The sequence below is a fragment of the Chelonoidis abingdonii genome, chromosome 1 (assembly GCF_003597395.2).
Source record: "Chelonoidis abingdonii isolate Lonesome George chromosome 1, CheloAbing_2.0, whole genome shotgun sequence".
Classification (NCBI taxonomy): Eukaryota; Metazoa; Chordata; order Testudines; family Testudinidae; genus Chelonoidis; species Chelonoidis abingdonii.
In genome coordinates, this window is record NC_133769.1 from 368,796,804 (window position 1) to 368,809,749 (window position 12,946).

The following is a 12,946-nucleotide window of genomic DNA, read 5'->3' on the forward strand; positions in this document are numbered from 1 at the left end:
TTTTCAGGGATCGATATATTGTGTCTTGTCTAGATGCGATATATCAATCCCTGAATGCGCTCCCGTCGACTCCGGAACTCTACCAGGGTGAGCGGTGGTAGCGTAGTCGATGGGAGAGCCTTGGCCATTGATCCTGCACCATGAGGATGGGAGGTAAGTCGAAATAAGATACATTGACTTCAGCTGCGCTATTCCCATAGCTGAAGTTGTGTATCTTACATCAATACCCCCCACATCCAGTGTAGACCAAGCCTTAGAGAATTTTTCTACTATCTAACCTAAATCTCTTTCTTGTTGCAGATTAAGCCCATTGCTTCTTGTCCTGCCTTCAGTGGATAAGGAGGACAACTGATCCCCCCTGTTGTGATGAAGTTGGAGTATTTCGTGATATGTCTGAGTCCTGTGTGTGTCTCAGTTTCCCCCGTGTCCTGCATGGTTACCCAGTGGTGGTGGGAAAGGACTGTTTGCGCCAAGGCAGACTAAGCGCGGGTCTACACTTAAAATGAGGCATCGGCAGAGCTGCACCGATGCAGGTGCCCCACCAGAGCGCTTTAATGAAGATGCTTTTAAGCTGAGGGGATACAGTAGTTAATCCGTCTCCCCGAGAGGCAGTAGCTATGCCAGTGGGCGAAGCTCTCCCGCCAACACAGCGCTGTCTACATGGGGGGGTTAGGTTGGTGTAACTGCATCGCTTAAGGTCGTGGATTTTTCATATCCTTGAGTGACATAGTTATATGGAGATAGGTCTGTAGTGTAGACCGGACCTTAGGGACATAGGTATAGGAGTCTCCCAGCTGTCTGGGCCTTAGTCTCCATATCAGTGGAGCATTTGAGAAAACAACAGCAAGTCCAATCACCAAGCCATTGGCACCAAGCACCCAATGCCTCAGAGGGAGATGGACTTCCCCGCTGAACAACAATCGCCCAGCTGTGATCAAAGGACTGGAGAAGTCTGAAGTCGAGGGGATAAGAGCTGGCTGCTGGAAGAGGCTGAGGATCTCACCTGGACTCGACAAGGGCAGTCAGACTGAGAGACCAACAGAGCTGGAACCAAGGGTTACTACAGGTTGACTGGGCTCTGAGCTAACCAGAATGAGCTGTGCTTTAACCTTCAGTTTTCTCTAGTGCCATAAGACTACCTATGCTTTGTTCCCAGTCAACGAATAGACCCTACTGGTTTGTGAATGCCGCTGAAAACGCTGGGTGAGGAGCGTGAATCCCTGAAGAGTGGATGAGCCTCCATCAGGGGTCTGCCTCAGTCGAACTGACTGAACAGAGCTCATGGGTGAAGCAGGAGAGCTGAAAACCCAGAGGTTCAGTTTAAGGGGATAGTGAAGCCGTGTGGCTCACTCTGGAGGAAGAGCAAGGCCCCATGGGGAACTGGCACACCAACGGGGTCCCTCCTAGAGACTGTTCCAAAGTCGGGGGGCTGCAGCACTAATCCTGTGGCTCTGGGACACCTGTTATAGCCCATTCTTTCTGACATTGATGTCTGAGACAAACACTGTACATTCTGAGTACAGAAATGGGATAAAAAAATTGACATGAGTGTGAAAATGTAAATGTAATTTCTCCTGTAAATATGGCGCTTTCAGATGCAGGGGAATAATAGTGTCTGGGCCAGTTCCTCAGTGTCAGTGAAGTTACACCAGTTTACACAAGCTCAGGCTTTGTGTTTTAGGGACATCAGAGTCAGGGCCGGCTCTAGCAATTTCGCCACCCCAAGCACGGCGGCACGCCGCAGGGGGCGCTCTGCCGCTCGCCGGTCCCACGGCTCCAATGGACCTCCTGCAGGCTTCGCGTGCCTGCGGATGCTCCACCGGAGCCACGGGACTAGCGGACCCTCTGCAGGCAAGCCTGTGGGAGCTCCACTGGAGCCGCCTGCTGCCCTCCCGGCAACCAGCAGAAAGCCCTCTGCGGCATGCCGCCCCAAGCACGTGCTTGGTGCACTGATCAGAGTATTTTAACCTCTGTTCTATAGAATGGCTTGAAAAAAGTACAGCATCAAGTTTCTCCACCAAAATATGAACTTGGGGCAGATGGAACAACTAGGATGTACAAACATACCACCTGGAAAGTAGTTCCCGGAGCAAACAGGAGTGCTTAAATATGCTAATGAGTAACATACATATGTCCTTAATTTGCATATATTTGGGATAAAACTGAACCATGGCCACAAGGTGCTTGAGAGTATATGTCCTGTTCCCACACATAGTATTTAATGGTAACAGACATGATAAGAGTCTTGCAATAAGATTACTCCTGGGTGAATTCTGTGCATCTGCGGATGTGCAGAATTCATCTGTCTCGCATAATTTTGTATTTTCCCACACAAAATCATTTTGCCCAAGAAGTGCTGCAGTTCTGCCTTTTGCCCAGCAGAGGCCGCCGGGGGCGCCAGAAGAGCCAGCTGCATTGGAGTCAGCTGTCCTAGCGCCACAGCGGCCTCTGGTGGGGAAAAGCGGAACTGCAGCACTTCTCAGGCAAAATGATTTTTTTGGTGGGAAAATAGAAAATTCCATACCCAGTGCTGCAGAATTCCCCCAGGAGCAGAGTTCATCACAGCACCCTGCCTGTAGAGCCAGTATAGGACAGAGTGGGGCACACAGGGCTACTGGGGGGTTCAGAATGGCTAGTGGGGTGGGGGACAGACTGGAACACGGTCTCAGGGGCTAGTGGGAGACAGAGTTGAGCCTGGGGGTGGGGGGCTGCAGACACTGATGGGGATGACAGGTGCAGGGACAGGGGCAGACATGCCTGACTCAATGGGAGAGGCTTGGGGGTCATCCAGGGTCTGCATGGGAGAGGCTCCCCAACTCCCTAACATTCCAGTCTCTCCCCCTCCCCACCTCCCCAAAAAAACCTGTTCCATACTTCTCCCACCCACACCCAACACCCTTCCAGGTTCACACCAGGGTCCCTCCCGCTCCCTCAGCTCCTCCATTAGCCCCGACTCCCCCAAGCCTTTGCACTGCTTCTGACAGGCACAGGAAATACAGTTCTGTATTAGAGGCGTAGCCGTGTTAGTGTGTATCCACAAAAACAACGAGGAGACTGGTGGCACTTAAAGACTAACAGATTTATTTGGGCACAAACGTTTGTGGGTAAAAAACCCACTTCGTCAGAGTGAAAATTGGAGTGAAAGATGGAGTGAAAATTACAGATACAGGCATAAATATACTGGCACACCAAGAGAAGGGAGTTACCTCACAAGTGGAGAATCAGTGTTGTCAAGGCCAATTCAGTCAGGGTGGATGTGGCCCACTCCCAATAGTTGATGAGGGGGTGTCAATACCAAGAGAGGGAAAATTGCTTTTGTAGTGAGCTAGCCACTCCCAGTCCCTATTCAAGCCCAAATTAATGGTGTTAAGTTTTAAAATGAATTGTAGCTCTGCAGTTTGTCTTTGAAGTCTGTTTTTGAAGGTTTTTTTGGTTGAAGGATGGCTACTTTTAAATCTGTTATTGAATGTCCAGGGAGATTGAAGTTTTCTCCTACTGGCTTTTTTATGTTACCATTCCTGATGTCCGATTTGGGTCTATTTATTCTTTTAGGTAGAGACTGTCTGGTTTGGCCAATGTACATGGCAGAGGGGCATTGCTTGCACATGATGGCATATATCACATTAGTAGATGTGCAGGTGAATGAGCTCCTGATGGTGTGGCTGATGTGGTTGGGTCCTCTGATGGTGTCGCTAGTGTAGATATGGGGATAGAGTAGACAACGAGGTTTGTAACAGGGATTGGTTTTTGGGTTAGTGTTTCTGTGGTGTAGTGTGTAGTTGCTAGTGAGTATCTGCTTCAGGTTGGTGGGGGGCTGTCTGTAAGCGAGGACTGGCCTGCCTCCCAAGGCCTGTGAGAGTGAGGGATCATTTTCCAGGATTGGTTGTAGATCGTTGATGATGTGCTGGAGAGGTTTTAGCTGGGGTCTGTAAGTGATGGCTAGTGGAATTTGATTATTTTCCTTGTTGGGCTTGTCCTGTAGTAGGTGACTTCTGGGTGCCCGTCTCATTCTGTCAATCTGTTTCCTCACTTCCATAGGTGGGTATTGAAGTTTTAAGAATGCTTGATAAAGATCTTGTAGGTGTTTGTCTCTGTCTGAGGGTTTGGAGCAAATGAAGTTAGAGCTTGGCTGTAGACAATGGATTGTGTTATGTGGTCTGGATGGAAGCTGGAGGCACGTTGTCACAGAGTGTGGGGGAGTCCAGTCCTGCACCCCTCTTCCTGGGACTCACAGTGACTCTCAGCCAGCCAGTAAAACAGAAGGTTTATTGGACAACAGGAACACAAGTTACAGCAGAGCTTGTAGGCTCAGGGAGCCCCTCTGGGGTTTAGGAAGCTTCGTCCCCTGAATTCCAACCACCCAGTCCAAAACCGAAACTAAACTTCCTTCCCTCGAGTTGGCCCCTTCCTTTGTCCAGCTTCCCGGGCAAAGGTGCTGACTCCCTCCCCCTTTACGTGACTCAGGTTACAGGCTTAAATCCTGTCCCTCATCTAAAGACATCCCCTGCTCTCCCATCCCCCACACAGACAGTCCCTACTCCATCACACATGTAGTTAAGTATAGCGGTCAGTAGGTTTCCAGTACAGGGTGGTATTTATGTGACCATCACTTATTTGCACTGTAGTGTCCAGGAAGTGGACCTCTTATGTAGACTGGTCCAGGCTGAAGTTGATGGTGGGGTGGAAATTGTTGAAATCCAGGTGGAATTCTTGAAGGGCCATACGATGAAGATGTCATCAATGTAATGCAAGTAGAGGAGGGATGCTAGGGGATGAGAGGGAGGGATAGCTCAGTGTTTGAGCATTGGCCTGCTAAACACAGTGTTGTGAATTCAATCCTTGAGGGGGCCATTTTGGGATCTGGGGCACAATCAGTACTTGGTCCTGCTAGTGAAGGCAGGGGGCTGGACTCAATGACCTTCAAGGTCCCTTTTAGTTCTATGAGATAGGTATATGTATGTTAGCTGAGGAAGTGTTGGTCTAAGTCAGCCATAAAAATATTGGCATACTTTGAGCCATGCAGGTACCCATAGCAGGTGTCTATTGTAATTTAAATGAATTACACAATGTTTTGTATGAACACAAAGAATCTATTTAAAAATTTTTTTTACCAGAATCTTTTTTTTTTTTTTGGTTTGCATTGTTAAAGACATACTTGCTGACAGGTATTTTGAAATAAATTACCAAAATAATCCTAACTGGTATGATTATATGGTGCTATTTAGACAAATAAAATATGCAGAAATTTGAAGAATTTTCAAATATTCTGTGCAGAATTTTTAATGTTTTGGTGTAGAATTTTAAATTTTTGGCACAGAATTCCCCCCAAAATACCAGATGTAACATCATTCTTCATTTATTCCCTTTTTGGCAGCTATTATTTATTCTCAGCTAAGAGACTTGGTGTCATGTATTCCACTCTGACATGGTGTATGAGTGTCATCCATGGAACTGAAGTTAAGCGATCATATGCTGTGTTCAGCGCTAGACAGAAAATCTGTTTATTTCAATGCCAGTTCCAGGTACTGGTGGCTCTCTTAAGCCACCCTGAAGTTCCTCAGGCTTCTGGTGGGGAGCAAGGCTGTTTGGATCTACTGCGTTTGGGTGGCTCCCACAGGATCTGATGAGGAGGACAGGGAAGAGGGCTGGCTTACCCAGATTCCTCTCTTGTTTCCCTGTTGGTCCTGCTCTAGCTGTGGCTGTTGGACAAAAGAGAAACTCCAGGGGCTGGCTATGTGCCACTGTGACCTATGTCAGGTTTGCTTTGGGTACAAGGGTGTGTGGGGAATTGTCCTGCTTGTTGAGTGATGTTCTGGATTGGCCATGTGGGCTATTAATTATTGCTTCTGTTTTGAATGACTATGCGGCTGGCTAGAGGAAAGGTCCCATCAGTGTGTAGTTCTTCGCAACAGCCTCATAATCCTTTGACGGATTTGCTTGGTTTTCACCCCATACTCTATGGGGTTGAATACTGGGGGCACCAGCAAGTAGACATAGGCCATTACGACATGGATTTTGGACCCGTGTATCTTCCCAAACCTGTGTACCATGGTCAGGCCAATGAACGTCACGTAGAACCGGAAGATGGCACAGACGTGGGAGATGCAGGTGCCCAGCGCCTTGAGCTGGGCCTCTTGGCTCAGATTCAAAGCGGCCCTGAGAATGAAGACGTACGACTGGGAGATCAGCAGGGCGTCCAGCCCAATGACAGAAATAATGACAATCAAACCGTAGATGATATTGACCTTTATATTGGCACAGGCCAGCTTCATCACGTCCTGGTGCAAGCAGTAGGAATGGGAGAGGATTCTGGACCTGCAGAAGGGCAGCCTTTTAATAAAAATGGGCAAGGGGGCCATCACGGTAGCTCCTCTGATTACCGCTGCCAGCCCTATCTTGGCTATTCTGGGGCTGGTGAGGATGGCTGTGTGCCACAGGAGACAGCATATGGCCACGTAGTGATCAAAAGCCATGGCCAGCAAGATGGTGGACTCCATGCCCAACAGAGAGTGGATGCAGAACATCTGTAGCAGGCAGGCATCAAACCCAATGGTGATGGAGTTGAACCAAAGGAGGTCCATCATTCTGGGCATGGTGGATGTGGAGATCAATATGTCGATGGCTGCAAGCTTGCAGAGGAGAAGGTACATGGGCTCGTGGAGGCTTTGCTCGGCTTTGATGATATAAATATTGGTGCCATTCCCGAGCACGGCAAAGAGGTACAATGAGCACAGCAGGAAAGCCAGCCAGAAATGAGCTGCCTCCAGCCCTGGGATTCCAATCAAGGTGAAGGTGGAAGCGCTGGAGCTGCTGTTGTTCGAAGCTGACATGGGTGGGGCGTGTTGCTATTGTCCAGCTGCCTTTACAGAAGCCTGGAATCAAAACTATTATTGTTATCAGTATCACAGCAAGTCCCATTCTGGTCTCACTGCAGCTGGCCTCACTCTAGTAATGTTAGTGGATTTACACTGGTTTGAGTGTGATCAGAATCAGTCCCTCAGTGTCTCCAGGGGCTGCACAGTCTGCAAATATTTCCCAATACAGAGCACCAGTCCTGACAGCTGTCGGCACTCATATGGGATCATGCAACAGGTTTATAGCTTGCAAGAGCTTGTTAGGGGATAGAGGACACATTCCTTTTTGGCTTGTGCACTGCCAAGAAAATCATCGGCATTATTACAGAGGGGAAATCTGAGACCCGGAAAGGTCAAGGCAAATGTTTTCCATTGTCCAGTAATCTGAGGCGCATCAGACTTTGCAATACCGACGTTCATAGATATTAGGGGCCAAAAAAAGTCCATTGCAATCATCTGTACTGAGCTGCAAAACACAGGCCAGAGAATTTCACACATTGAATTCTGGTGTTGAGCCTAGCACCTTGTGGCTGAATGAGAACGTGTCTTTTGATCTAGGTACGCAGTATCACCCAGCTGCATTCAACAAGTATGAGTCACAGCCCCAAACATCATGAGACTGGTTTAAAAATAATGAGATTTAAATATACACTAACGTGAGATTCATTTTCATGTGCCTTTGGTTTCTCAGCCTTTGGGGTGCACCTGATTCAGAGTTTCTAGCTTTTCTGCAACTCACTTTTAAAAAAAACTTTCTTAGGAAAACTGAAAGCTGAGATTCCCACGTAAGGTTCCTTGTCTTGATCCCAGAAGTTGGGGCTTTAAGAAAGGAAATAGTGCAAGACTCCCAATAAAATCCCAGGAGTTGGTGCTGCTGGCTGTATCTCAAGCAGAGATTTCTGGTCACACAGTCCATCAGTGACAGAGATGCTTGTTAGAAGGCTTTCCCTTCACCCTTTTCCCTGGTTCTTGTCACGCAGACAGAAAGCAGAAGACCAGAAGTGAGAAGTGCAGGCAATGCAATGTTTATTGCGGTTATTTCCAAGCAAACACGTCCACAGCTCTACACGCTGGCAGAGTCTGTTTCCCAGTGTTTCGTTCCCAGCTCTGACACCGCAGAGCGTTTACCCCGTGTCCCCCTTCCCAGCTCTGACACCACAGAGCCTTGCCTGTGTCCCCTTTCCCATTTGCCCATTCCCCATTCCTATTCCCATTCCCCATTTCTCTGTTCCCACCTCCTCCTTCTTAATAGGTCCAATGCACACCCACAGTCCCACCCCCTTACCGCTTAGGGTCATGTTCCATTTTGGGTCTGGGGTCTTCATCCCACCCTTTTTTTACCCCATGGGAGGGGTAAGGAGTGAAGTTGTGCTGCAGTCAGGGATGGACATTTCTTTGGTCTTTTAGTGTTTTATACCTCCCCAAGCCCCTTTGCCCCTCCCAACTGGTTGCTTGACTTTGCCTTGAGATAGAGGTTGAGTCCATCTTAAAGTGTGCTCTGGAGTAACACTTTAACTGCGCTTATCTGTTCCCACTGTACTAACAGATCCAGCTGGCTAGGCAGAAGCAACGTCACAGTGTCTATGTTCTTTGTTTGATACTCTTTTACTAAAATGTGTAAACAGTCAAACCCAAAATTCTATCCCAGACTAACAGGCCTAGATACTAACAGCGCCGTTTCCCTCTGCACTGGGCTACAGAGCCCCCGGTTTTAAGGAGCAGGGTTACATCACAGACAGCCAGACATAACAGTGGCTGGCTTGAAGAGTCACTGGGTTCCTGAGACACAGCTCAGAGGGTCGACTCCCCTAGTCAGGTATGAGACACACACACACTGGGTAAGCAAGGCCATGCACATTCTTAATAGACATGGGAGTGACCTAAGTCCAACTCCAAATGCCTGCTGCTAGCTCTCTATTGGACCCAAACAATCCCCTCCCCTAGATCCAGCTACCCCCAAACTTGGTGGTGATAGAAATTTGGATGCAGTATCACCAGCGCTAGAGCGGCTCTCATTGCTCATGGAGCAGGTCAGGATCAGGATTAGATGGACGGATGGCCCAGCAGACCTATGTTTGGCCAAGCACTGCTCTCTGGATCCTTTGCTTTTTGAAAATACGTCCAGATTCTCCCTCTTACTGCCGAGCTGCAGGAGAGCACAGAACTCCCTCATCAAAGGGGGCTGTGCTAATGACAGGCCTCATCACCAAGGAGTGTTGGGAGGAGTTCAGGTTCTCCACCCAGTGCCCCAAATCGCCCTTATGGGGCACACAGAGCTGAAATCTCTCTACGGCACTTAGCTCTGGCTCCAGTTATTGCAGCATCTGAGCGCCTCACAATCTGCAATATATTTATCAGTAAAACACCCTGTGCGGCAGGGCCGAGCTACTAACACCAGTGGGCAGATCCCAAGGCCAGAAGGCACCACTGTGATCCTCCAGTCTGACACCCTGCACAGCACAGGCCAGAGACCTGCCCCATCACCACAGTGTTGGCTCTTGTTTCAGAATGAATGTGGACTCTCAGGTTAGGTTCATTGTTATTTGTGTTGTAGCAGTGCCTGAGAGCCACGGTTATGGACCAGCTATTGTGCTACGTGCTGTACAAACAGAACAAAACGACAGTCCCTGCTCCAGAGAGCTTCTATTCTCAGTACACCGCTACCTTGCCATAACACGACCCGATACAACATGGGTTCGCGTATAGCACGGTAGCAGCGGGGCTCCGGCGGTGCTTTAAAGGGTCTGGGGCTCCGGTTGCTGCGGGGAGCCCCAGGCCCTTTAAATCACTGCTGGAGCCCTGTTGCCCCTACCCTGGGGCTTTGGCACCGGGGCTCCACTGGCGATTTAAAGGGTCCGGGGCTCCGGCTGCTGCAGGGAGCCCCGAGCCCTTTAAATCACCGCTGGAGCCCTGCCGACCCTACCCTAGAGTTTTGGCAGCGGGGATGTGACAGTGCTGCCCGTGGGAGCCAGCTGAGGTCACTCAATCAGGGTGAACTGCAAACAAAACAGGGCAGACAAATCCCAAATGCTGGTGGTTATTCCACTGCTTAGATTTACCAAGCCAGCACAAAACAGCTTCTATAGTACCTCACTGGTTACTTAGAAGTTTTAAGGGAACTGCATTGTTTAAGTGCCCAGCCTCAGGCCTCCGTCCAGACACGCCTGTTAAACATATGATGATGATTCCTGAAAATCTTATTTCACCATATAAAAGAAAAGGTTCTTCCAATCCCAAAGGATCAGCCAGATACCCAGGTCCAATTATAACTTAGATCTTACCCAAAATACACACTATTAGCCAATTCTTGTTAACTAAGCTAAAATTTATTAGAAAAGAAAAGAGAAAGAGTGTTGGTTAAAAGATTAATACACATACAGACTTGAATTCAATTCTTAAGGTTCAGATACATAGTAGAGGTGAGCTTGTAGCTGCCAAAAGTCCTTTCAGAAATAGTCCATAGGTTATAATCCAATGTCCATATTCAGGGTGGCTGCAGTCAATGACTGGGGATCTCAATCCTTGTGGCTTAAGGTTTCCCCCTCTTGAAATCCAAAGCAGATCTGAGATGAAGCAGGATCGTGTCCCAGGCTTCTTACACATTTCCAGCAGCCTTTCAGCCTGAGAAAACAATAGGCTTAACTCCTTCTCCCAAACATCCTGGCAATTAGCACAGAGTAATTTATCCATTAAACAGTTTGGATACACGTTACCTCAACCTTCAAAGAGACACATAGACAATAATACTATTTAACTCTTAAATGCTAATATTCCCTTTTTTGATCTTTGAATTAACACTATAGCAATAAATAAGATGTTTGCTTACATCACAAGACCTGAGCAAACACCTTCCCTTCTACCTCTAACAATGCAGACTTGCATTTCAAAGCTCTATTCATTTATATATCTTGCTAACCAGTTCTTAAGGTTCATCCATGGGTCAGGTCAGTGGGTGAGGTGAGTTAATTAACTCTCTGGGCCTGTCACCTTTCAATGAAATATTATATTATATTCATAATGTCACAGGGGCTCCACCGGCGATTTAAAGGGTCTGGGGCTCCCTGCAGCAGCTGGAGCCCAGAGCTCTTTAAATCACCTCCGGAGCCCTGCTGCCCCTACCCTGATATAACAAGGTTTCAGCTATAACGGTAGGGATTTTTGGCTCCCTACGACCGCGTTATAGTGGGGTAGAGGTGTATAAGACAAGAGAAGACAGGTAGATACAGAAGACAAAGTGGAAGCAAGTGTCTGAGTGGCTCCTTCGTTATCGATCTTAAGTTACAGATTCATGGATTACAAGGCCAGAAGGGAACACTGATCATCTAGTCTGACCTCCTGTGTAGCATAGGCCAGGGACCTGCTCCAGAATTATTCCCAGAGCAGGTCTTTTAGGCAAATATCTCATCTTGATTTAAAAATGGTGAGTGATGGTGAACCCACCTCAGGATCCATCTGTGTATCTGTTTGGTCCTTGCCCCGTAGACAATGGGATTCAGCAGGGGCGGCGCCAGGAGGCAGACGTCCCCCATGACAACCTGAACCAGCGGAGCAAGGTCTTTCCCAAACCTGTGCACCACGGACAGTCCAATCAGTGGCACGTAGAAGCCCAGGACCACAAAGAGGTGGGCCACGCAGGTGTTGAAAGCCTTGACACGCTCCTTCCTTGAGGACAGCCACAAGACAGCCTTGATGATCATGAAGTAGGACAAGGCAATCAGTAGCGCGTCGAGCCCCATCACCAAGAGAATAGCAGTCAAGCCATAGATGACATTGACCGTGGTGCTGGTGCAGGCCAGGTTCATAATGTCCTGGTGCAAACAGTAGGAGTGTGACAGGACATTGGAGCTGCAGAACGATAGGCGAAGAATGAGCAAGGGCAAAGGGAGGAAGAACAGCACACCCCTAGCCACAGCGGCCAGGCCTATCTTCGTCATCACTGGATTGATGAGGATGGTCGCGTGCCGCAGAGGGTGGCATATGGCCATGTACCGATCCCAGGCCATGGCCAGCAGGACGATGGACTTGACAGCAGATAGGGAGTGGATGAGGAACATCTGGAGTAGGCAGGCACTGAAGCTGATTTCCCTCCAGTCAAACCACAGGAGGGAGAGCATTCTGGGCATGGTGCAGGTGGGCAGCGCCAGGTCGATGGCAGCCAGCATACAGAGGAAGATGTACATGGGGCATGGAGGCTTAGCTCTGTCTTTACAGTAAACACCACCGCGCCATTGCCTACAATGGCCACGAGGTACATGGAGCACAGAGGGAACATCAGCCAGAAATGGGCAGCTTCCACCCCGGGCGTGCCAGCCAAGACGAAGGTCTGAAGTCGGTGTTGTTGGGAGAGGGCAGGATGTGCTGGCTGAAATCCAGTGACACTATTCCATGTTGTCTCCCCCCTCTGCCAGGGACAGGGAAACAGTATTGTAATGAAGCACGTCTGGTGATACTGCATCTGACAGAATTACAGCCAGTAGGTGCCACTAACCCTGGGCGGTGGGTGAACCCCTCCTTCGGGGACCCTCGCCCCATCTGCCCCAGGATTCCGGGTAGAGGGGGAGTGAGGGCAGGGCCTCGAGGTGGAACATGGGTGGGGCTATGGCCTGGGTCAGGGAAGGCTTAGCCTGCCCTGGCCTTTGACATCTGCCGCCCAGACCACTAACAATAAATTAGCTTCCCAGTTCTGGTCAGCGCAGCAGGCCCCGGGTTTCCACTCTGAGTCTCAAGCCCTTAGCCCCTCCCTTCAGGGACCCACCACAGGTGTTAGCTCCACTCCATTGTGACTTCCCTTCCCCAGATGCTGCCTGTGCCAATCAATCATCCTCTCCCCCTCTGCTGGCCTCTTGCAGCCCTCTATAGGCCCAGGTGTCACCCAGCCCCTTTCAACTGGCCTGATTGGGCTCTGACACGGGGGGGGGGCTGGTCCCAGGTCTGATAACAGGGACCAGCTCCCCTGTGACAGGGACAGGCCTGACTCTTGGGTCATAGAATCATAGAATCAAAAGGTTGGAAGGGACCTCATGAGGTCATCTAGTCCAACCCCCTGCTAAAGGCAGGACCATTTTCCCTAAATAATCCCAGCCAGGGTGCGG

General features: G+C 49.2%; 2 protein-coding genes across 2 annotated transcripts in view; both read right to left on the reverse strand.

Annotated features, from left to right (window-relative positions):
• Positions 1-5,888: 5,888 nt before the first annotated feature.
• LOC116823385 (olfactory receptor 51E1-like) lies at positions 5,889-6,830 on the reverse strand. The gene has a single exon (XM_032777875.1). The coding sequence runs from the start codon at positions 6,828-6,830 to the stop codon at positions 5,889-5,891; it is 942 nt and encodes a 313-aa protein (XP_032633766.1).
• A 4,412-nt stretch (positions 6,831-11,242) lies between these two features.
• LOC116823383 (olfactory receptor 51E2-like) overlaps positions 11,243-12,946 on the reverse strand; it is a 5,098-nt gene continuing 3,394 nt past the window's right edge. Inside the window, 3 exon segments of the mRNA XM_075067402.1 lie at positions 11,243-12,039; positions 12,042-12,182; positions 12,185-12,255. Of these exon segments, the coding sequence (XP_074923503.1) occupies positions 11,243-12,039; positions 12,042-12,182; positions 12,185-12,255 (1,009 nt within the window).